At 38.8% G+C, this 26066-nt stretch overlaps 2 protein-coding genes and 1 pseudogene across 4 annotated transcripts in view; all 3 read left to right on the forward strand.

Moving 5' to 3' along the window:
* LOC111346197 (uncharacterized) overlaps positions 1–3611 on the forward strand; it is an 82115-nt gene extending 78504 nt beyond the window's left edge. For both annotated transcript variants that reach the window (XM_088748112.1, XM_022953501.2), the window contains exon 2: positions 2363–3611. In XM_088748112.1, the coding sequence (XP_088604238.1) occupies positions 2419–3000 (582 nt within the window). In that variant the 5' untranslated portion in view covers positions 2363–2418 and the 3' untranslated portion in view covers positions 3001–3611. The remainder of the gene's footprint in view (positions 1–2362) is intronic.
* A 9041-nt stretch (positions 3612–12652) lies between these two features.
* LOC148740039 (uncharacterized) lies at positions 12653–15265 on the forward strand. Its single transcript, XM_088749632.1, has 2 exons — positions 12653–12982; positions 13964–15265. The coding sequence occupies exons 1-2, from the start codon at positions 12653–12655 to the stop codon at positions 14621–14623; spliced, it is 990 nt and encodes a 329-aa protein (XP_088605758.1). The 3' UTR covers positions 14624–15265.
* Positions 15266–17363: 2098 nt separating this feature from the next.
* Positions 17364–24824, forward strand: LOC111330463 (uncharacterized; annotated as a pseudogene). Its single transcript, XR_015996419.1, has 6 exons — positions 17364–19368; positions 21215–21517; positions 21654–21977; positions 22343–22618; positions 22943–23028; positions 23797–24824. The product of XR_015996419.1 is annotated as an uncharacterized LOC111330463 (transcript).
* Positions 24825–26066: the final 1242 nt, after the last annotated feature.

Genomic DNA, 26066 nt, shown 5'->3' on the forward strand with positions numbered 1-26066 from the left:
CTGAGGAGAATTGTTCTGAAACCCCCATATACTATGCAACTAATTACCAATAAAAGAATGAAAAATTCGGAGAGAGTAAATAGTTATAGCTTAACTAACATAGTGACTCTAAGTAGTGTGACTAACAGATCAAGAACAAATAGGGTTTACCTTCACAACGCGAAGTTCGATAGCGCGCGCGCTGTTTGGAATTTGCACTTATGTTATAACTTTCCACTTGTGTCACATAAAAAAAAAAAAATGCACTCGTTTTTATTAGTACATTGTCATGTACATTGTTCGCTGTTCCTGTAAAAGTGGATTTTCTGGGAATAGAAAACGGCGAACATATTATGTATAAAACATATAATGTAAATATAAAGTTGGGCTCTATTTCATTGTTCTCAATCTGTCAGTCACACTACTCAGAGTCAGTTTGTTAATTAAGCTATTAGTTATTTCCGCTCTACGAGTTTCGCTTAATTTAATTCATCATTTCTTCTTTAATAAATAGGCTCGGGTTAACTGATCAAAAAAATCCCAAGTCAAAAGCTTTTGGCCTCCGGTATAGAGCTTAAAAAAAATTCTTTAACGAGGATCGAGAACAATTAATAACAAAAAGTATGGTTAAAAAAAAAAACAAGGTTATATCATTTTCCAACAACTAAAAATCACTGTCTGCTTCACCAGCAGTGCTTCGCCAAGAGCAATGCAACGGTATCGCAAAGGTTGTGCGTCCAAATCCCATACGGGCCTTAAGATTTTTATAGGCCTTATTTCCACCTACTAGATAAGTAGGGTTTATTACTGCGAGGAACTCTTTCATACAATTCATAAAACACATGCATAATTTTCATATATTAAAATCCATTGACTCAGGCCAATATCTTTGCTGCTTTCAGAAGTCTACATCAACCTTGGGATAATGATATCCTGTATGGTCAAAGATATTTGAACGCTCCTATAACACGTTTTCGCAGCTGAGATGAGTACGAATTTAGGTTTTCTTTTCCGCTCCTTGATGATAATGGTGTAAAATATTTGTGTAACTCAACATCAATCCACAAAATTCATTGAAGTGCATTCTAAGTTCAATCAAAGCAACACATTTTCAAACTTTCTGGCTGACGGACATCCAACGGTAAGACCGAAAGTATGCCTCCTCCACTATTTTTGTTTTCTACGGCTTTCGGATAAAAAATTCGGCTAGTTTACGGCTCACCGTTATCATTTTTCCACTGTGGTCACTAGAAAAAAAATATCATTTTTTACTGCCATGCCCAAGAAAAAGAGAAGAAGAGCGAGACCATTTCTCCTAGATTCGTTCAATGCTAGAAAAAGAAAAAGATAACTATATTTTACGATATGCTCATTAAAGTGCACCTAAGCCCAAAAACTTTTTTTCGCTCAAGGAATAAGCGTAGTTTTTGCAGTGTTTCTTGGCAAAAACTTTTTGATTTGCTCAAATCTTCGATTTTCTGTGCCCAGTCAAAATGAGAGAAAACAGTCGCCATCTTGGCTCGCGACCGAGTTTAAGGAGAAGTAGTTCAAGCGGATAATGGGGAGCAGGGATGGCGCAGGGATGAGAGCACTCGCCTGCCACCACTGTGGCCCGGGTTCGATTCTCGAAACCTGGTGTCACATGTGGGTTGAGTTTGTTGTTGGTTCTCGTCCTTGCTCCGAGGGCTTTTTTCCGGATCCTCCGGTTTTCCTTCCTCCGAAAACACCAACATTCCAAATTCCAACTCGATCTGGAACAGTGGACAAGAAGAGCCACCCAGTCGATGTCCATTGCTAAATTATTTATAATTTAATATAATTTATAATATTTATATTTATGTGACGTCATATCGAGAACACAAAAGTCTACATTTCGCATATTTTCACTTGTTTAGGGAGATTGTAGTCGATTGTCCGAAAATATGCCGACTGAGTGTGTTGTAGGAGGATGTAGCAACGTCCAAAATTTGCAAGAGGGTATCGCGCTTCATACATTCCTCATACAACACACCAAGTCGGCATATTTCGGAAAATATCGACGACAACCTTCCCAAACAAGCGAAAATGTGTGAAATGCAGACTATCGTGTTTTCGTTTTCACGTCACTTTACCCGCCAGAACCATTCTTCTTCAAACTCGGTCGTGAACCAAGATGGCGGCCGATTTTTCCGTACTTTGACTGGGCACAGAAAAATGAAGATTTGAGCAAATAAAAAAAAAAAAATTGCACAGAAATACTCCTAAAAATATGCTTATTTCGTCAAGTGAAAAAAAAATTGGGTTTAGGTGCACTTTCAATGCCAGAAAGACGAAGAAATAATTTTAAACTGTCCTGAATTTGTTTTCAAAAACAGAAAAGGAGAGAAATGTCCTTTCATTGCAGACTACAACGGCTGGACTCTCATAGCTCGATTCTCGAACAGCGATAGTAATAATTGGATGCGTGACGATGGAAAATGGTGGTATGACCAGCAAATTGCAAATGGAGTGACAAACAACACCTTAGAGAACAAAGATATGATCTCGCCAGCCTTTTGGTCGGTCTGCGGAAGAGAAATAAAGATCACGCGCAGTGACGACCTCAGCCACACCCCTTTGTTACAGACCACAGGAAACTGTTTGGATGGACAAACATTCCGATCAAAAATCAGTAGCTATGGCGACTTTAGAAATGGTAAAGTCTGGGCCAGTGATCAGTGTCTGGGAAGTTGCACGGTTCAATATGGTGGACAATACAAATCAACAGATGGGTTTCAACAGGCTGAGTGCAGTGGAAACATCCAAAGTGCAGACAAGATCGGCTTCTGGTGTGACTGGGATGATGGTGATGGATCAGTGATGATGATTGGGGGAGGAGGAAGAAGCTGTGCACGTGCAGACCATGGGATTGGAATCACAGAAACTGACGCTGCTTCTTTTGTTGAAAAGGGTGGCAGAGCGTCTGAATATGACTTTGGTTCTAATGCTAAAAAAGACACCGCTCAATCCCAGTTCTACTCGTTGAACTTATGGATCCGTTAAAAATAGTCAGCTCTTCATTTTTCAAACTTAGTTTAGAGCTAAAGAACTTTGCAGAGAATGAAATTATTAATTTAATGTCAAGAGAGGAAGCTGTGCACGTGCAGATCATGGAATTGGAATCACAGAAACTGGCGATGCTTCTTTTGTTCACCTCGGAACCCATGAGACTGATGATTGGTCATGGTGCTCAAACATCCATCCCGGTCCTACTCGTTAAATTCATGGATCCGTTAAAATTAATCAGCCCTTCGTTTTTCAAATTAACTCAGTTTAGATCCGAAGAAATTTTAAGAGGATGAAATTATTCATTTAATGTCACATTGTAATCCAAGTTTGAGGAATATCTTAAAGTGGTCAGTAATCGCGCATCTTTTTTCCTCTCCGAGTAGATATGAAATAACTTGACCATCACCCCAGCCGCAACGCTATAAGCTTTAATATCTTAAGATACTCACCGAAAACAATCTAAATGCTATAAGAGCTTTTCGAGAAAATTGTATCCAATGGAATGATTTTAGGTCGAACTCACAATTCATCTTTTTCAGGAAATGTGAAGTATCCACTGATGATTGTTTAGTGATGTCAGAAATATAATATGCAAGATATTTTAATTGTTTTGATCGTTTATTTCATCACGAAATTGCTGAAGTTATATCGAGCTCGAGCACTACGCGTTTGTTTAAAGAAGCATAAAGAAAATAATTCGATGACTAAATTGATGTTGTAACATAAGAATAAAAAGAAACCAATGCAAAAAGCCCACGTAAGACAAAGAAGTCTTGAGCAACTCATGAAAGTCATCCAGAGATTATCTCTTGGTGTATAATCATTGAATTTAAAAAGCTTGAACGAAGTCTAAAAAATCTAGATTATGCTCGAGTTTTCTACCAACCTGTCAATCGAGATAATAGGAAACAGAAGCCGTTAATTGATTAGACATCCTATGGTCCCGCAAACCTGTGGAAGGTCTGGAACCAATAGCTAAGGAGCCGGTCGTTTTTTTAACGCCGAAAGGGAGTTGGGTTGGGAAAGTAAAGTGAGCTGTGGGGGCGGGGGAGGGGGATTTGGAAGAATCTTGTTGTGTCACAATGAAATGCTCGTCTCTCATTGGCAGTCCGCTTTCTATAGCGCCTTCTTCGAACTTTTTTAAAGACGACTGACACCCCTCCATCCTCACGAGAAACAAAGTTGCGGGACCTGGTTCAGTTCTGTTTTCATTCTCAACCATTTTAAGGTTTGTCTAAAACCTAAGATATACAGCCATCGTGAGAGGGGTAAAATTAACTAAATAGAGAAATTCTGTCAACCGAACTTAACAAAAAAAAGATGTTGACTTAAAAGCTAAGGATGCAACGAGTAAGTGAGAAAGCACATTTCATTATTCTTTTCCTTATTTTCTTTATATCCTGTTTCTCAAATTTTGAATTTTTGAGGCCTTTTCCAACTTTTCCTCTTTTCATCGATGATATGAGATCCTAACTCGTACCAACATCCAACCACTTGGCCGTGAAAAGGCTGGGTAAGAGACTTGAAAGATCCTTGAGTCTGCCGTAAAATAAAAGGGGAAGGGGGTTGTGAAGACGAGCTCTTGGGTGAGGAATTACAAAAAAACATTTTTCATTAAGAATATCACTGCTCAATTCCAAATCTTGTTCACTGTTATCTCATTAACACTGACAGAAATGTGTATTACCAAACCTCGGTTGCTGCATGCAGGAAAGTTTATTGTTGTTTTCTTACCCTAACAAGGGAAATTTATCAATATCCTCTTTAATCCACATGACCCTGGCCCTTCAAAACATCTCCATGTAAATACTTAAAAACGCCTTGTCTTTGTTCAGCTTCATTCTCTATTTGGACGCGCATTCTTTGTGTAACATCAATTAACTCGAGATTCATTGCAAAAAATTTAAAAGGCAGGTCACAGTAGACAACGGAAAGCGCAGCTATCCTTTTCAATCAATCATCACGACAATAAGTTCAATACAACAACTCCCTTTGAGTCTAAATGAAAATATTAAAAAAATTACTCTGAATTTAATGTCAACTGGCAGGTATCTGGCCTGCACTCGGTTTAAGCGTATCACGTTTCCAAGTAGCTTAGCCGCGACAAAAGATAAAAATAAGTAGGAAAATGTAGCCATAGTGGTCACACGGGAAGTGCAAATCTTCAGCGGAAAAAGGCACCAGAAGACCCTAAATGTCGCGAGAATATCTATGATAAACACTACAAAGACAGCTCGTGCTAAATGTACCGAAAATGTTTTTAGAAAGAGCTCATCGGTTCTTTCTATCATTTTAATTTTAGTACTACTTGCCCTGTTCTTGAGAATGGACACGATCAACAAGCGAATGGAAATGAACGAGGAGGGGAGGGAGGGGAGGGAGGGCACTTCTTAACGATATGCTTATGGGGATGTGCTGCTGAATGGCGTCGCATTTTCGCTACTGGATTGACTAAATTGATGTTGCAATTCCAATAAAGTTATTAGAATGGGATCGCACATCTTCGGGATTTTGAGGGTAAGAAAACTCTTATAATTAGGTATTTAAATAAAGGACACATACCCAACTCCCCCCCCCCCCCCGGGGGGGAATATAAGGGCATGACTTTCATTTGTCGAGAAAATCCCAGACAGTTCAGGGTTTCCCACTTTGTGAACGTTTTGTGAACTAATCGAAAAATCAAAATAGTAGATATTGTGAACTAATCGAAAAGTCAATATCGTAGATATTATATTGATGGTCAATATATAATTAACGTCCTTTTCTATATATATATGCTCACTAGTTTATTCTAGTTTATTGGGTCGTTCGGGGTGACCCTCTCGGTTCTCCCCCATCCTAGCATCAGCACTGCACTGATGAGACCCAGAAGGCCGAAACAGTAAAAAGCTTCTCGGCCTTTTAGCCTATGAAAATCAGTATTCTCTTTTTTCTTTCAGTTTTGATAATGGAAAGCCAGGAGAGCCAAGTTATTGAGCAGTTTACCAGTACCACCGATTTCGCAGAATCCGTAGGAACCTGGGCAACATCGTCCGAGCTTGACGTCCCGGAGGCCTTAAAACTCCTTGCAAACAGTGTGTGCGTTTTACAGATGTACCATTTATGGGCTCAGGGCAAACCAAGATCATCAAAGACGGTCAGTGTATTTTTTTCGTGGACACCTTGGTTACCTCCCAGACTATTTTGGAGGGCTTTGATCCCGCTGGCTTTGACATTGACTCAATCGCCACAATCCAGAGGAAAATTTCCAACAAGTCCTGGGTAGTCTCTTTTGTATCGCGTGTGGCGAAGGAGGTTGCTTTTGAAACCCCATACGTTGAGATCGAGGGGCTGAAGACTTTTCTTGGCGACTGCGAGAACAGTCTTGCAATTGTGAAAATATACGAGGCGCCAGCGGAGCTGCCGGATACGGCCTTAATTGGCCGCTTTAGCCACTATGGTGTGTCCTCAGCTTCCGCCGTGCTCTGGTCGCGCAACATATCGAAAACGGAGTGCGAACGGCCGGAATGAATACCGCTCACAAGATTCCAAATACTATCCGCGTGGCCGGTGAGATGATACGTATCTGGTACCCGAACCAGCCTAAATCGTGCAGAAACTGCGGTGATGAGAGCCACCTGGCCAGAGAATGCTCAACAGTTCGTTGCTTTAATTGTGAGCGCCCTGGCCACCGCTCCGAAGATTGCGAGGAAGGGGCTAAATGTTCAGTTTGTTTGTCAGACGAACATCTCATTGACAGCTGCCCGTTCGTTCTCTTCAGCGCAAATATTGATGCCGGTGCGAAGGTAGAGAAAACAGAGGAACAGAAGAAAAAGGAGCGGGATGAATGACTGAAATGCATGAAGGAAAAACGCGAAAAGGAAGACAAACGTAAACAAGACGAAGAGCGAAAGAAGCAAACGAAGGAAGAAAGGATACAACCCTCTGAGGGACGCGACGAGCGACAAAAGGACTCTGGAAGAAAAGACGAGCGAAGAGATGAAAGGCGAGACGAGGGAAGGGATGAACGGCGAGATGACCGAAAGAATGATCTAAGAGACGAGCATAAACCTGTCTTTTTCCCCTCTCCTGCTCCCCCCTGAACTTTTGTATATAATTAAAATTGTTAAACCTCGCCCATAAAGGGTGCTTACTCCGGGCTACAGGCCCGTGCGCTGTTTGCGCCCCACATGGTCGGGACAAAACTTTTTGTAAATAGAAAACTAGTAAAATTGTAAATAGAACTTTGTTACCTCTTACAGGTGGACGCTTACTCCAGGCTGTTGTAGCCCGTGCTCTGTTCGTGCCACCTATAAGAGAAAAAATCATTAGTTTATTGAGACCTGTAAGTACCTAAGTAACTCATAATTGAATTCGAATACTTTAATCAATTAGAATTGTAAATAGATATCATGGACGAAATAAAATCGCCTGGTCTCCAGGCTTGTATATTTAAAAAAAAAAAAAGTTCTGTCTGCAGTTAGATATAGCTCTTTGGCAGACAAAGCTTTGCTTTCATGTCCAAATTGAGCACTCTACCTAGGATGAGTCATTGCTGTTTAAATTTTGCATGTTCACTAGTTTATTCTAGTTTGAGCATTCTGGCATGGCTTAGACGATACCACAAATGTTGGGTCGTTTGGGGTGACCCTCTACGTTCTCCCCCATCCTAGCACCAGCACTGCACTGATAAGGCCCAGGTGCATTAGCACTTTTATCATGTAACTTAGGTGGTTTGTTATGAATGAACCCTTACCAAAACTTAATATTTATATATATATATTAAGTATATAATATATATATATATATATAACTGCAGACAGTGCACACTGTTTCGACCTATGTGGGTCTCATCAGTGCAGTGCAGACACTGGGCCAAGCTCTGGAATAAACCATTGCCTGGGCGCTACACTTGTGGGACCAAGTGCAGACATGTTGCCATGCGAGAGTGCTCAAATCACAACTAAGGTGATGAGCTTTATATAAGTATATATAAGTATATAATAATATATATATATATATATATATATATATATATATATATATATATATATATATATATATATAACTAACTGCAGACAGTACTGTTTCGGCCTTCTGGGCCTCATCAGTGCAGTGCTAATGCTAGGATGGGGGAGAACCGAGACGGTCACCCCAAACGATCCAACCTTTGTGGTATCGTCTAAGCCATGCCAGAGTGCTCAAACTAGAGTACACTAGCGAGCATGCGCAATTGCAGAGCAATGACTCATCCTAGTTAGAGTGCTCAATTTGGACATGAAAGCAAAGCTTTGTATGCCAAAGAGCTATATCTAACTGCAGACAGTACTGTTTCGGCCTTCTGGGCCTCATCAGTGCAGTGCTAATGCTAGGATGGGGGAGAACCGAGACGGTCACCCCAAACGATCCAACCTTTGTGGTATCGTCTAAGCCATGCCAGAGTGCTCAAACTAGAGTACACTAGCGAGCATGCGCAATTGCAGAGCAATGACTCATCCTAGTTAGAGTGCTCAATTTGGATTTGCCATAGTACAAGTAAAGATTTTGAAAAAACATTTAAGGATCAAAAGCAGAGCAGGCATGACGTTTTAGCGGCGACGACATGTCACCATTATAAAATGCAATTGAGGAGATATTTCCTATTCAGTCTTCAACATTTCAGGGAACGGCCATTAGTATTGAGACTGCAGAGAGGTTTTCCGTATTTCCATAAGTCCTCCTTAAATAAAGCTTAAATTATCATACCATGCTTATACAAAATACTGATCTTTTTCCATTTTCTCCCAAGATTCTGTATCCTTTTTTCAAATGAAAAAACATAAACTCATGGGTGCTAATACATGTTGAGCATTCTGTGGTCAAGTTGCCGCATCAAGACAATAAACGATCAACAAGTTGAAAATTATCTTCCCTCATTTTTTAACATTCGGCTTTGCCCATCATCGAAGAGGATAATTAACTGCCATCCACAAATATTTGCATTATTTAGAAGCCTCCCACCGACATCTTTTTAATCTGAACGAGTTTGAGAATAACGTTTACAGCAACCACAAAAACACAAGCTCTGATTTTACTTGTTCCCCGTAATTCTGGGATTAACCCCGTGGAAAAAAAAAAAAAAAAACATTGCAAAACCTGTTCCCGGTCTAAACAAATATTCATCACTTGATAGTTAAATTGATTGAAAGTGGACAGTGGCAGTTTACCTCCTTTCTTTTTCTTATGAAGGGTAGTGGTATTCATCCTCAATAATAACTTTTTAAAAAAAAATCGTCCTTTTATGTAGTCTCCTATAAAACAAGCATAAAATTTTGCCGCAGTTTGACACCAGACAGTAACAAATCTTTGACAATGGAAGACGTACGAAGTGAGATCATCAAACAAATCAGGCAAATGCAACCAGCATCTTTTTGTCAGCCGTCTGAGAAAGTCTGTGTCCCAGGTCCCCCGAGTAAGAAATGGAGCTGAGGTCCCCGAGGAAGGCGAGGACCGCGAAAAGCAAAAGTAAAAACCAAAAAAACACACAAACAAAAATATATAAACAAAAAAAAACAAACTGTCACTGAATTTTTCCACAATTTCATTGTCAGTAGAGTTATTTTAAATCAGACTCAACTCATCTTTTCAAAAAAAAGAATGAGGTATTCATTAACGATTGGTGAGTGATGTCAAAGGAGAATGTGTTTAATAAATTCACTCTATATTTGATCGAGAAATTGGTGAAGCTATATCGAGCAATAGTTTATTTGATTGGCATATACAAATGAATAATTAGAGGAATAAATAGATAATATGATAAATGAATAAAAAACAAAAACTGTGTACTTTGACATATAGGGGAACTCAATATGACAAATCAAGACTGTTTCTCTTTTCATCGACACGATTCAAATATAGCAACGATTTATGGTGATTGCCTGTTACCAATTTTTAGCTTCAATAGCTCGTATCTGGTCTTGCCCTAAAATCTAGAGGGTCTGGGACGGTGAGGGAGCAAGTTTAAGAAATCGTTTTCTTCGGACAAATGAAAACCACCCTTAGAATTAGCATTTTACCAACACTGGCCGTCAGCATCTTGTGGGGATCTTTCTGACGAATTCAATACCAGCTTATTAAAGGCATAATTGATCAAAAAGTATGTTTTATGAAAGCATGTGCTTTCCTGTGTAAGAGTTTATCTGAAGGACAAATTTTGATAGCATGTCAAGTTGACCATTTACATGACGATGTCAAGTTCACCTTTTCATTTCATATTGTCTCCACATAGCTCGAATTTGGGAAACACACTGGCATGAAATAAGAATATTAATAAGAAAAAAACTTGAAAGATTCTGGTACATTAAATCATATGATACCATCATGCGCTTGCCTGTACATTGAACTGACTGTTGTGTTTGATTTATGTCTCTTATTACTGTTCCTGAAACCTATTATGGTGACACTTATCTCTATTAAACTTTCTTTTAAATAAAACGTCCAAGTCAAATTGTGAATTTTGTTGGGTTAAAGAGTATTACCAGTTTCAATGTAATGTTACACCTATCTTTCTTCCCCACATTCTTCCATTTGCAACCCCATATCCACATGCATACATATGTTAGTTGACCATTCCCCATGGGGGCTTTTCAGGGCCAATTTCCACCCAACAATGATAAGGTTGAGATTGGAGGTCAGCATTACCAGACGTCTCTGGCAGCCGCTTCAGTCCATGTAACGATCTCACCTTACCCATCCCACCCCAGGGGAGGACAGTCATCACACAGTAATCTCGTGCGTGGGTAATTAACGTCTCCTACCCCTAACCCTGCAGGAGACGGGACCTCCATTTATTCGTCCCTATCCGAGAAGACTAAAGTATCTAACCATTTCTTAATGTTATAGAAAGGTAGCATATTCTTCTCACTTCTTCTAAGACTTTGAGTGTTGGTCTGGCCGGGGTTTGAACCTTCGACCCCCGGCACAACAGTCCAGCGCTCTATCCATTGAGCTAACTGGGAGGCGGTCACCCACCTCAACTAAATTTTTCTGTGTTCTTTATTTAAAATACAGTCCCACAAAACCCGATTATAATAATTAAAGTAAACATTTTTCTCTCAATTAACTGAAAATAGAATTTTGTACCCTAATGGATAATAGAAATCTCCACTTAGCCTTGTGTTACTTAATATGTATGTATTGTCCAAAATTGATCACACATTAAAACCAAATCAAGCCTCCAATGGCTTCTAGTGTACTTTTTCATCATTTTCCAAACGTCTTGGCCCTTCTGGAAAATTCTGTTCTTATGTGCTGATTCAAAAAATGCCAAAGATATTCATATGAAATGCTTCCTTAGAGTTAGTTTCACATCACTTCCCTTGGAAAGGACAATCGACTTACAAACTTCAGAACTCGATTCCATTTTCTTACGTAAACAAAATCAGGACTAAATCTATTTGGCCACTATGTAAGACCTCCATGACAAAGTTTGGCAATTAACCCTCATCTTTAAAATGAACATTTCAGGACTATTGTATGCCAGGTCTCTTATTTTATCGACGAACAGGAACACTATTGAAAGCTATCTAACTGTAATCAAATATTAGCTCTTCTAATAGAAACTCAATAAGACATCAGACACTAGAAAGCAGCTCAATTTCGTAAGCCACATATGTACGCACTGCGGACCTATTTTTTCTTGAAGTCATCAGATTCACTTTCTCTCTTCTCTTCTGGAATATCAAATTAAGGCATCCAAAGACAATTGTGTATTTTCTGGATCAACATGATTTTTAAAACCAGCTGGTAAATTTAAATGTTTATGGAAAAATTCAAAGTTCTAGCAGCCAAACTAAAAAATCCTTAGTTGAACCCATAACTTTTCTTAGTTTTACGAAATTTTATTGGTGTACGATGGGAATAAATAGGCTGTAATTTGAAGACTTTAAACTTTAAAAATCTCCGAGCCGAGATGATATCTTAACATATTTTTAAAACTTTGGGCTTTAAATTTATCATCTACGGGTTTATGTCGAATTAATTTGATGGCCTGCTCCCAGTTGGCTTGTTAGCTCAATTGGTAAAGCGCTGCACTAGTATCGCAGAGGTCAGTGGTTCGAATCCCGTACAGGCCTAAATTTTTTTCAGGTCTGATTTTCACTATTGCTTAAATAGTGCTTTACTGCGAAGGATCGTGCACATATACTTTGGGCTTTGTTATCTCTTTTTCCTTTCTATCAGTCGTGCGAGACCATTTGTTCCACATTTGAACGGTGCAAATTTGATATGAAAGTGAAAGGGGAGGCTAGATTAGCGAGCGAGATCAGGCCAGGCCAGAAGTTTCTCGTCAAATTGTTCAAAATAGCAGGATTTATTCGGGGGCAAATGATCGGGCTTCTGGTTTTCTTACTCTCCTGACTCGATGGCAGAGAAATCAGTTAATTGTAGTTCACTTTACATCTCGCCTGGACTTGTTCTTTAAGATCTCGGTTACACAGGATACGTCGATTCTATCTTACACAGAAAGCTAGCAAATATTCTTTTATTAGATTACCGCATGTGGCCTCTCTCTTTAAATTTGTTCAACGTCCATAATTAAGAATTGACCAATGGTGTTGTACTGTTTCAACTTCCAATAAAACTGACACCTACGTCAACGATCCCACTAAGTTAATGATCTGTTTTAGAAATGGCGGTCAAGGAAAGTTTCTTCCTCTTACCATTTCAAGGACCCACCATCCTTTTTGTTGAAGAAGACTTGACGCATTCTCGTTCAGCGTTATTCACCACTAAGGAGAATAAACGCCTTAATGGTCCTGCTGTCAAACAGTTTCGATCTCCCACTCAAATATCATGCAGTCTTTCATGCCTCAAAAACTCCTGGTGTACTTCAACAAACTTCGAAGAACCATCCGAAAAGGACGATAAAGGAACTTGTGAACTGAACAAGCATGGGATCCTCGACGGAAATGCCCAGTTTTATGATAAAAAAGGCTTCACTTTCTCTATGATGCTCAAGGTATAGTTTTGTTATTGTTTTTTCCCTTGTTTTTGTTTTTTATTTCGTTTCTTTGTTTTATTTTTTCTTAACACGTTCAAGAAGAAAGAAGTTGTTATTTTCAATTGTAAAGGAGCATCGCACTTTCATGCATATTGGTTTGAGATTTCCAAGATTTATCGAGTGGTTGCATACATGCAAACAACTGCAGCTGAACAGGAGGAGTTGTACTCTATTTTGTTAATTGAATATGCCTGTTAAACGACAATACATGTTTGCCTTTTTAGGGATGTCTCATGACAGGCTGTCGTAATGGCGGCTCTTGTTTGAGATATCCTATGAGTGTGATGACATCATTCCTCTCTCAGAATATATAAAAATTTCTTTAGAACTTTTTTTTTTGTGTGTTTGTGAGTGTGTTTGTTTTCCTTTGTGTCGCTTTTTGTTCCCTCTCCGTAAGGGAACTTTTTCTAGCGAAATAAGAAGTTAAAATATGGTGAGGATTTTATTTTAACTTACTGATAAAAAGAAAGGTTAATGAACGCTAATTTAGCTTCACACGCGACATCATAGACTACTGAACATATATTTTCTCGCCGAGAACATTTCTTGCAACATACCAACAAGGAAGTATTGCTTTTTTAATGGGTCGCATCTGTTTGGTTTCCAGTCAAAAGCACAATCGAGATGGCAATTAAAAAAAAGTACTTATTTGAACTAAGGAAAGATTCTGAGCATGCGCAAGAGAAAAAAATATTCCTAATCTGAAGAGGTGCCATCCTACTTTCCTTCACATCATCCCTATCTCACCCCTCCCTCCCAGTGAGTGAAGTGTTACGATTAGCATCCCCGTTACTGTTTCGATTCTAACTATTAGAATGGTTTTAAAGCTATCAGAGTACTTCAAACCTATTAAGAGATGATATCAGTTTCCTAACCAACTTATAACCAAATGATAACTATCCTCTTCTTGATTTTAATGTATTTGCAATGTATTGTTAGATTTATTGTGATATCACGGCAAGTCTTAAAGGATGGACCCTTATAGCTCGATTCTCGAATAATGATAGCAAGAATTGGATGCGCAACAATGGCAACTGGTGGTATGACCAGAAAGCTGCTATTGGAGCGACAAACAACCCCTCAGTGAACAATGATATGATCTCAACAGCCTTTTGGTCGGTCAGCGGCAAAGAAATAAAGATCACGCGCAGTGACGACTCCAGTCACACTCCTCTGTTACAGACCACAGGTAACTGTTTGGGAGGACAAACATTCCGATCGAAAATTACAAGTTATTGCGACTTTAGAAATGTCAAAGTTTGGGCTATTGATCAGTGTCTTGGAAACTGTACGGTTCAATATGGCGGACAGTACAAGTCAACAGATGGGTTTCAACAGGCTAAGTGCAATGGAAATATCCAAAGTGCCGACAAGATCGGCTTCTGGTGTGACTGGAGTGATAGTGATAGATCTGTGATGATGATTAGAGGAGGAGGTAGTAGCTGTGCACGTGCAGATCATGGGATTGGAATTACAGAAACTGGCGCTGCTTCTTTTGTTGAAGAGGGATCCGTTGAGACTGAATATGACTTTGGTTATGATGCTGTAACAGAAAACGTTCCATCCCAGTCATACTCATTAAACTTACGGATTCGTTAACAATAATTAGGCCTTTATTTTTTAAACTTATTTTAGAACTAAAGAACTTTGTAGAAGGTGATTCAAGTTAAATGAGCATTTAAAAATGGTAAGTAATAGCGAACCTTTTCCTCTCATAGCAAAGATAAAATAACTTGACCATCACCCCAGCCGCAACGCTAAGATCCTTAAACATCTCTAGATTTTCACTGAAAACAAATTAATTCCCTTTAGATTCGCATCATTGAATTAAATCTCGCTATCTGATTAGTTAACGAAGCGATGTATTTAGCGTGGAATTGCGAGTTGAAAACGAAGCTAAGTGATATCGTATCGCAGTCACGTATACATAACAACTATAAGTAACGCTGTTTTATTGTTTTTTGTTATTTTTTTATTTTTTCTACTCAATTATACAATTTGTGCGATATGGTTTTTGCGTGCAATTGAATGCGGAATTCCCTCGTCAAGCAATCAATTTTCCTATGGAATTTCCATGAGAAAACGAAAATCCAACAGAGGTTTTTTAATTTAAGTCAGACTCACAACTCGTCAATCTCTTAAAAGGAAATGTGAAGTATTCATTAATGATTGTGTAGTGATGTCAGATATAAACTAGAAAGAGGCCTGGAACTAACTTTGGCACCGGTCATTTTTTATCATCGGAAAGGAAAGGGGGGAGGGGGTTTCGGAAGATGTTTGTTGTGCCACAATAAAATTTACCCGACACCCCTCCCCCCCACCTTTAACTCCACCCCCAACTAAGGGAAAAGGCCCTGGGAACGAGGTTGTGCTTAAGACGGCTGATCCCTCTCCGTTCTCACAGAAAACCAATTGCGAAACCTGGTTTAGTCCTCTTTACATCTTTGAAAACTGAACCGTATCCTGTGGATAGCTTTCTCTCAATGCATAACAACAAAAACGATTAATAACATCCTAATCTTGGTCTCAAATCCTACTGTGTAACTGTAACTTACAAACACTCGCCCTTGAAAGGCCTCGGTGCGAGACTTATAAGATCCTCTATTCTGCCATAGAAATAAAGGATGAAGGGGGCCGAGAGGATGAGATCTTCGGTAAGGGACTACGAAAAATATTTTTCGTTATGAATATCATTGTTCCAGTCCGAATCACGACAAAGTGCATTAGCAAACCTCAATTCAAGACAAATTAATTACTATTTTCTTGGTCTAACAAAGGAAACTATCAATTTACTCTTATAACCCCCTGAGCCCTTCAATAACATATCCAACACCTTATCTTTTTTTAGCTTCATTCTCTGTTCAGATGTTTTTGTACGTTGCACATTGCTCATGTAGTATCAGAGTCTTGAAAATCATTACACAAAACTACGGAGGTCACAGTATAATTGTAGAAAACGCAGCATTCCCCTTTCAATTGATCATCACGACAACGAGTTCACTACAGCAATTCCCTTCGAGTCCAAATTATTAAAAAAATTGAAAAAAAACCTATTTAGTTATTTTGAGGTTGAGGTCAACTGGCGGGTTTCCGGCTTCCTAGACTGATTCGGCTTAAGGTGGCTCGTACCAGTTTCCTCGCGCGGGGAACAGATCACTCTTGCGTCACGCGCGCGAGAGAAACGTGCGAAAGAAGCGCGAGATCAAAAGATGAAAATTCAAAACAAAGATGGCGCGCGTGGAATGTTTTCTACTTTTGTGAGAAGTTTACCTAAGAGCTTGTATTTGATGTGTTGAGCGGCCACTGTGAATGCAGGAGATAGAAACTAAGGTAACGAACACTATTTTCGGAGAAGTAAAGGTTGCTTCACTTCACATTTAAAAGAAATATTCAACCGATATGAAATCTTGCGACGGCGAAAGAAGAACTCAAGTGAAGGATAATCTACCTTAAGTGGCAGAAGACTTTGAAACTTCAATGAAAATAATATGATATAGCCAGAAGTATGTGTAGGATTTTTTAATATGAGCTCGGGAGAATGTCTTTGACGGCTGTTTAATGATTTTCTTAGCAGTAAACGTCTGTAAACATCAGATCGTAGGTGCTCGCGCGAGCACACGCAATTGTCAGCGGTAGCTAAAGCAGATGATGAGCAAATGTCGATCTTATAGAATCCAGATTTTTAAATGCGCGTGAACGCGCGTGGAAATTGCTAAACTCACGAGAGCTATTGCATGAAAACAAGTCCGGTGACCCCTTCTTTTTATTGTTCCAATATGGTAATAACGTCGAAAGGAATCATCTGAAAAAAAAATAGAAAATTCTACGGAAGGAAATTTGCGATGTGTGAAAAAACTGCCCTTTTTGTAGATTTTCTGAATTTCCGCTCCATAGAATTTTTTAAAAATCTTTGTGCATTGTCCTTTTCAAGTGCAAAAAGCAATCACTGAAAAAAATCAGGGGGTCACCGGGTTAGTTTTCGAATTATTTAAGCCACAAGCTAAAAAATGCGTCTGAATAAACCTATCAAAGCGTTGCCATGGAAACTGCTAGTGACGAAATGACACTTATCTTTGGATAACCAATGATTATGTAATTCAACCCCGTAAAAGTGTTCAACTGGCCTTGGTCAGTCTTTCTGTTGCATTCTTTCAAAGTTACAAACCATAAAAAAGATGAAAACTGGTGCGAGCCACCTTAAGCGTATCTCGTTTACAAGTGATTCAGCCTTGGCAGAAAGAAAACTTATCACCTTCGATACCACACACATTCTGAAAGCCGGATTCCTTCTGGCGTCGGGTCAGGCTTCTGGACTCTTACCTTTCTGACGCGATGATAGAAAAATCGATTGATAACAGTTTACTTTACATCTCGCCTGGACGTGTTCTTTATGATATCAGTTACGCAGGAAACCTAAACTTTCAGTTAGAGTAAAAAAGTTGTATCTCGCAACAGTTGAGTTTGTTAATCAGGGAACCTGTTCACTCGAATTCCCTTGAACCAACGATGGACACTACAAAGGGGAAACCTCCCGCAAAACGCTCGAGCAATGTTTTTCGCAGAGGCTCTTCGGTTCTTTCTTTTATCTCAACTCTATTGATTGTTGCGCTGTTCTTGAGAATGGAAACGATCAGCAAGCGAACGGAAATGAACGAGCTGCGCGTTTTAGCTGTTGAAAGTCGCATGAGGATGACAAATAAAGCAAATGAAAACGTCGAGAACGAGCCCAAAATGTTCACAGGTAAGCATAAAACTATTTACCTTGATCCAAACGAATTTGGAGTTGGGTGTGAATCCGTTTAGCTTTTATTCCCCAATGATATTCACCCGGAATTTAAAATTTGCGAAACAAAACGTTGCGGAATATGCCCCTATTTAAAACAGGGTAAAGAATTCACCTTCTAGCCGCCACAAATGAATCATTTTTTTAGATAAAACACTCGATGAACTGCACCTCAACGAACTTGATTTATGTAATAACATGTGCTGGATGTGGACAAAATTACATAGGAGAAACGAGCGATGTCCTGAGAAATAGAGAGACAGTTCATAAACAATGCAACACATTTGAGACCCATACACACGTATGCTGGGAGTCAGCAAGCATATTGATGAATGTGCTGCGGGATTGACCCGTCATTTCACTATCTTTCCGTTTTACAAGATTCTAAGCCCCTCTAAGGTTGTGAGAAAGAACAAAGAGAAGTTTTTTTATTTCGAGATATAAACCCGTTCGTAATGATTTGAACTTACGCTAAGTTCTCACGCGCACTTCGAATTATGATAGCCATTATTATCGTAACCACAACAAGATCTGTGACGTAATAAGTCAATAAGCACACTTTGCTATGCCTGAAGAGCCGCAGCAGTGGTGAAACGCGTAACGCAAAAGAAAAGTAAAAGTAAAAGTAGACTTTCGTTTTTCATTGGTTTTAGTATCTTCATTCGACACAGAAGTTTACAGTTTCTTTATATATAGAAAGTTTTAAAAATTGCGAGGATGGACAACTTCTGACGTAAAAAATATAAAAAATTTTAATAAAAAACGTTTCGGTCAGAGACCTTCTTCAGTTATTTACCGGGTAAATAACTGAAGAAGGTCTCTGACCTTGAAACGCAGTGCGTCGCTTTGACTTACAATACTGAGAACGTTGAACATACATTTTGGTCTTTGGTTTTTTTTATTTCTATCAGTTGCACAAGAACCCAATATTCCAATCATGAACAGCACTAATTTCATATAAAAGTGAAAAAGTGAGAACAGTTTGCGAGATTAGCGCAGACCAGAAGTTGCTCGTCAAATTGACGTGATCAAAAAAGCAAAATTTATCCCAATTACCGACAATTATCACCTTCAAGACCACATACATTTTGAAAACCGGATTTATTGTGGAGTCGGGTCAGCCTTCTGGACTCTTACCCTCGTGGCGCGTGACAGAAGAATCTGTAACGGTTTACTTTACATCTTGCCTGGGCGTGTTCTTTATGATATCAGTTACACAGGAAGCCTGAACCTTCAGCACAAGTATACACGTCGTGTCTCGCAGCGATTGAGTTTATTAATCAGGAAAGCTGTTCCCTCGAATTCCCTTGAAGCTGATGGATGGACCCGACAAAGAAACCTCCCGCAAAATGCTCAATCGATGCTTTACGCAGAGGCTCTTCGGTTGTTTCTTTCATTTTAGTTCTACTGCTTATCGCGCTGTTCTTAAGGATGGAAACAGTTAACAGGAAAACGGAGATGAACGAACTTCGCATCTTAGCCGTTGAAAGTCACATTAAGTTGTACGCTTTGACGAATAAAGGAAATGAAAACGTCGGGGATAAGACCAAAACGTCAACAGGTAAGCAAAAACCTGCTTAATTATATCGAAGGAAAATAGACATAGCTAATCTTTAGCAAGAACATAATTTTACCATAGTCCTTAGTTAAGGGTGTGTTCCTAGCAAGACAAAATTTAAAATAACTTAATTGATTTAGCCGCCCTCAGACCTGGCGTTAATTCATGATCGAGCTCCAGATGTTTGAACTTAAAGTATTGATCTGATTAAGGTCACGATAGGCTTTCGTCAACAAAGAAGCTTCATGCATTATTTTGGCGAGATGAATAGTTCAATATTTGCTGTACAGTGGGATTATAATCTTATACCAGACGCGTAAGACCGCAAACAGAGAATATGCAGATATGAAATTTCCACCCGTATAAATTTGCCACAGTAGAAGGAAAGATTTTGAAAAAAAACATTTAAGGATCAAAAGCAGAGCTATTAATTAAAACATGACGTTTCAGCGGCGACGACATGTCACTATTATAAAAAGCAATTGAGAAAATATATCCTCTTCGGTTTTAAACATTTCAGGGAACGGCCATTGATACGCGGACTGCAGAGGGGTATTTTCACATTTCCATAAATCCCCATTCAAATGAAGCACAAATTATCATATCCATTCATTTGCAAAATACCAATCCTCACTCCATGCTCTCCCTTAAATCCTGAATCCTCTTTTTCTTTAGATTTCATGCTATATTTGTTTAACATGTCAAACATTCTTCCTCTTCATCTTATCAATTTCGAAACAATCTAACACCTCCTGCTAACATTTTAAAGTTATATAGTTATTGGTCAGAAAATCACCTCTATTATACAAAGTCCTCAGCGGCTGGCAATCTTTATCTTAAGCATTCGAGAACAGACCATATGAAAAGTTCTTTTTTGAGACTGGGTGTAAGTATCTAGAATAGTATTCCTACCTTTCTTCGTTCTATACCTAAGTGTAAACTAAAAGAGTATTGTTTAGACAGATGTTGAACACTTTGACGCGAGAGGATACTTATGTTGACGTCCATCTTTTAATTGATAAAATTTAATAATTATAATCTTTTTAGCTAATTATGCTTTTCTTTTTGTCTTGTTTTTTTTCCGCGTGTGATTTTATTCCGGTTGTATGTTGTAACACCAAATTTGCTTATCTATAAGCTATCGTACTGTTTTTCTTTGTTCGTGTCTAGGTGCGCATGCTCTCCAAGTCATCTCCTCAGTTCAGTCAAACTTGTTATTGAAGAATTTGTTTTAATGTTTGTTTCCCTCCCGCCTCGATTAGCTTCGTTATTTTGCGGGTAGGGATTGTATTATTGTATTTTAATTGCTAAGAATTAACAATTTTTTTTTGTTTGTTAAAAGACAAAACAAAACAAAACAAATAGAAAACAAACAAATCTCAACTCAGGGCGACTAATATATGAGCATTTTGTGTTCGAGTTACCGTACCAAGACAATAAACAATCAACAACTTAGAAATCATCACTTTATTATTAATCTCTGCCCGAGAATGAAAAAGGTTAAACCAATTTTTGCATCCATAAGAAGTCCGACTTACATTTCTTAATCCTAAATTAGAGAGTTTGAGAATAATGTTTACGGCAACCCCAAAAAACCAAGCTCTTATTTTCCTTGTTTTCCTTAATTCTTGGATTAACTCCGTAAAAAAAAAAAAAAAAAAAAAAAAAAAAAAAAAAAAAAAAAAACTGCAAAACAATCTCTTGCTCCCAGTCTAAACAAATTATAACTTAATAGTTAAAATGATTGAAAGTGGATAATGGCAGTTTGCAGCAATGAAATGTAGTTGTATTCATCCTCAGTATTAACGTATTTAACGTATTTACCGGTAGTTTCCGACATAACAAGCAGCAAAACGGCTCAGTTCGACACCAGACAGTAACAAATCTCGGACAATAGAGGACGTGCGAAGTGAGATCAATAAGCAAATCATGATCAGTCAAATGCAACCAGCATCTTTTTGTCAGCCGTCAGGGAAAGTCCGCGTCCCAGCTCCTCCTGGTAAGAAAGGCAGTCGAGGCCCCCGAGGAAGACGAGGAGCGCAAGGACAGAAGGGAAAGAGTAGCGAGCAAGGTATAATGGACTTACCTGGAAGAAAAGGCAAGCAAGGCATCAGGGGAGATAAACGACTGAGAGGAGAAAAAGGTGAAAAAGGTAAGCGAGCCCATTTTTCTATCAATTAACATTATTTTTCTTTCGCGTTCATAAAGAAGAGAAAAATTAAAGCAATTAAGATTCAGTTTATCGATTTTTTGTTTTTTGTTTTGTCTTCCAAATTTTCAATTTACAGGCGCGTCTGGCCCCCGTGGAATGACAGGACAGAAAGGAGAACCAGGGGAAAGCGCCTCCTTGCCAGAGGTGACCATATCACCTGAGACTAAAACAGTACCTGAGAACCAGACTGCTAGATTCTATTGCTCGACCAGAGGACACCCAACACCTGTCGTGACCTGGAGCAAAGTCAGAGACTTACTTGCTGGCGAACGAGTCAAAACCAACCAAAATGGCCGCCTTGAGGTTACAAAGTCCAATTTCAATGACTCTGGGGAGTACATTTGTTCAACAGTCAGTGTTCTGGGTAAGGACACCAAGACTGCAAAGCTTTTTGTTGAAGGTGAGGCAACGCTTTAAATTAATTCGGTAATCAACTTATGATAGGAAGGAAAGCGATTGAAAAGACTCGCAATTTGGCTTATTTACCTCAGCCGGATTGAGATAGTGACAATCCTTATGTTTTCTTTCTTTTCTTTTCTTTTCTTATCTTCTCTTTAATGGGGGATGAAATGTTACGGTAACCATACTTCAGTTGCAACAATTTCGCTAAGATGCAGGCATCGCAAAGGCAGAGAGCAAGGAGAGGGGCTCTGTCGTCACTTAATCTGAGTTACGTGTTCGTCAGGGTACGTTTTAGCAAAACCAGTAAGATTTTTTGTTGGATAAGAAATCAGTGCTACAAACTACTTTCTGATCTTATTCAAGTTGCGCCAACGTTTACCAAAGTACCTCGTGCGTTTTTGGTCTTCAAAGAAGGAACAGTAGCCACAGTTACTTGTGAAGCCTTTAGTTACCCACCAGCTAAATTCACATGGTCGCGACCCTTGACTGATTTGGCAGAGGGCAGATGCAATATTAAGAAAGGAACATTAACCATTACAGATTTCTCTGTGGGAGACAATGGAACATACATATGTGCAGCTCACAACAAAGTTGGACGAAAAAGAGCCTTTACTACATTAGGTATCCAAAGGATACCAGGTAAATATGGCTATATATATATGATCGATCATGAACATTAGCAAATCACATTCGAGACCCGTGACAGCATTTTTCCATCTAACAAAGGCCATGTAATGAAACTCCACTAGAGCTGAATTTGTTTCGCCTTCTCAGACAGGTTTTTGTTCGGTAAAAGTCAGCAGTTAAACTTTTGAAACTCCCTACACGCCGGCTCAAGCTAATGGCGCCATGCGCTAAAGTATCACTTTATTTATCAATTGAGCTCGATACAGTTGTTGTGCGATGTTTCTGCCATGTGTTTCTCTTTGTTAGTTATTGATTGCTGATGTTTCCCGCCTTTAGTTATTTCCTGCGAGGAGGTCATTACGAAATATTCAGCAAGGCATTCTGGTACTTACGAACTAACAGCAAACTCGTTGAGATATATGGTAAGTTGATCTAGTATTTTTAATCAATCTGACGTTTTAATGTTATAAACTACTTATATTATTTTGATATGATCAGAAGCGTATGACATAAAATTATACGCTTCTGATAAAATTTCTAAATGACTTATAATGAAAAGTCCCCTAAGGAGGGGGTTTTCGTCGCTCAGAAGTGACCGATGCATGGAAACCATTCAAACACTTTCAATACTGCTGATTGTTTACCGCTCACTACTTTAGATCTTTAGCCCAAAGTTTCAAGGAATTTAAATCTCTATTCATCCAGAAGGGCAATAGTTAATAAACCCTTTATTCGGTAAAGTACAAACACGTTGTTACTCATTCCAAAGCCTAAGTAGACGAATCGAATACATCCTACAGAGAAAAATTTAATGAGTCGCAGAATTTCCGAGAAGCTCTTTTTCTTGAAAAATATATACTTCTTTTCTTGGTCAAGCTTTTAAAATCTTTTTTTTCAGCGAACTTCCTTTCAGACCTAGTTTTTAAGCTTATTCGCCTTTAAATTCCTTGACATCACTTAACTTGATCCAATTCTTTAACGTTCGAATGATTATGAGTTTTCTTCGTTTTTTCAATGACTATCAGTAAATCTCAGAAAACGTTTATCAGCACCATGAGCCCATTACTGGGCTCATGTCAGCAGTAAAAATCTGCATAAAGGTGCATTTTAAAGCAAGAGCTTTAATTTGTTTTATTCCTCCTCCTGATTAAGTTGTTCTTATACGTAAGCTATACCTATCGTCTCCCAAGGTATACTGTGATATCGGGGTAGATCGCACAGCCTGGACCCTTGTCGCTCGTTTTTCAAACATCAAACAGCGACGGCAAAAATTGGATGCGTGACGATGGCAGATGGTGGTATGACCAGCAAAGTGACAATGGGACAACAAATGACCCTTCAATAAACGCTGATATGATCTCGCCTGCCTTTTGGTTGGTCAGCGGTAATGAAATAAAAATCACGCGTTGTAATAACCCTAGCCACACCCTTCTGTTGCTGACAACAGGAAACTGTTTGGGTGGATAAACATTCCGATCGAAAATCAGTAGTTATGGCGACTTTAGAAATGATAAAAGTCTGGGCCAGTGATCGGTGTCTGGGAAGTTGCACGGTTCAATATGGACGACAATACAAATCAACAGATAGGTTTCAACAGGCTGAATGCAATGCAAACATCCAAAGCGCAAACAAGATCGGCTTTTGGTGTGATTGGGGTAGTGGTGATGGATCAGTGATGATGATTGGTGGAGGAGGAAGCTGTGCACGTGCAGATCATAAAATTGGAATCACAGAAACTGGCGATGGTTCTTTTGTTGACCTCGGAACCCGTGAGACCGAATATGACTTTGGTTATGGTGCTCAAACAAATTTAAGCCCCATCCCGGTCCTACTCGTTGAACTTATGGATCCGTTAAAATAATGAGCCCTTCATTTTTCAAGCTTAGTTTAGATCCGAAGAACTTTGTAGAGGGTAAAATTATTCATTTAAAATCACATTGCAATCCAAGTTTGATGAATATCTTACAATGGTCATTAATACCGCATCTTTTTCCTCTCACAGCAAAGATAAAATAACTTGACCATCACCCCAGCCGCAACACTATAAGCTTTTAACATCTTAAGATCCTCACCGGCAACAATTTAAATGCTATGAGAACTTTTCGAGAAAATCGTATCCAATGGAATGATTTTAAGTCGGACTCACAACTCATCTTTTCAAGGAAATGTGAAGTATCCACTGATGATTGTTTAGTGATGCCAGAAATAAAATATGCAAGATATTTTAAATGTTTTAATTAGTTATTTCATCACCAAATTCCTAAAGTTATATCGAGCTCGAGCACTACGTGTTTGATTGGATAATCATAAAGAAAATAATTCGATGACTAAATTGATGTTGTGACATATGAATAAATAAAAGCCAATGCATAAAAGCCCGCACAAGACAAAGAGGTCAACTCATGAGAGTCATCAAGAGATTATCTCTTGGTATATAATCATTGAACAGTTTAAGAAACTGGAATGAAGTCTAAAAAAATCGATATCTAGATTATGCTCGAGTTTTCTACCAACTTGTCAACCGAGATAATAGGAAATAGAAGCCATTAATTGATTAGACACCCTATGGTCCCGCAAACCAGATGAAGGCCTGGAACTAATAACTTAGGAGCCGGTGGTGTTTTTTATCGCCGGATAGGAGGTGGGGAGGGGATGGGAAAGGAAGGGGGGAGGGGGAGAGAAAGGGGAGGGTTCGGAGGAATCTTGTTGTGTCACAATAAAATACTGAACTGATCCCCTAGCCTCTCGCTGGTAGCCAATTGTCAAAAGCGCCTCTTTCAAATTCTGTTAAAGACGATTGAACTCCATTCCCACTAAAAACCTAGTTACGAGACCTTGTTCAGTTCTGTTTTCATTCTCAACCACACCAGGATCAAGATCAGTCAATTAATCAAATCCTTTATTATAAAACGATAATTGTTAAAGCTGTAAAGTTTATGGAGTTGTTTATCTAAGGATCTAATGTGCTAATGGACTTATAAAAGTTTACAATTTGTCAAAAAACTAAGATATACAGCTTTCTGTAGGAAGGTAAAATAAACTAAATAAAGAAGTTCTGTTGAAAATGTTGAGTTCAAAGCTAGGGGAGCAACGAGCAAGCAAGAAAACACTCTTTGTCGTTGATTTCTTTTTACGTTTCATATCTTGTTTCTAAATCTTTCGAAAGTTTCCTTCTCAAACCCTATTTATTTTCCTAGATGATATGATATCATTATCTCGTACCCAGACCCTACAGTTTAACTTTACCTTTCAACCACTTGGCCGTATAAAAGTCTTGGTGCTAGACTCATAAGATCCCCTAGTCTGCAATAAAATAAAACGGAAAAACTAATCAGCTTTCTCTTTGACCTGTCTGGGCCCTTCAACAACATCTCCATGTAACTACTAAGAACTTTTTCGGCTCCGTTCTCTATTCCGATGTTTTTGTACGGTCCGCTTTCTTTGTGTAGCATCAAATCTG

The sequence above is a fragment of the Stylophora pistillata genome, chromosome 2, assembly GCF_964205215.1.
Source record: "Stylophora pistillata chromosome 2, jaStyPist1.2, whole genome shotgun sequence".
NCBI classification, from domain to species: domain Eukaryota; kingdom Metazoa; phylum Cnidaria; class Anthozoa; order Scleractinia; family Pocilloporidae; genus Stylophora; species Stylophora pistillata.

Coding starts and splice junctions, on each gene's coding strand:
- LOC148740039 (XM_088749632.1), top strand. CDS start 12,653: ATGGCGGTCAAGGAAAGTTTCTTCCTCTTACCATTTCAAGGACCCACC. Junction 12,983..13,963: donor CTTTCTCTATGATGCTCAAG/GTATAGTTTTGT, acceptor ATGTATTGTTAG/ATTTATTGTGATATCACGGC.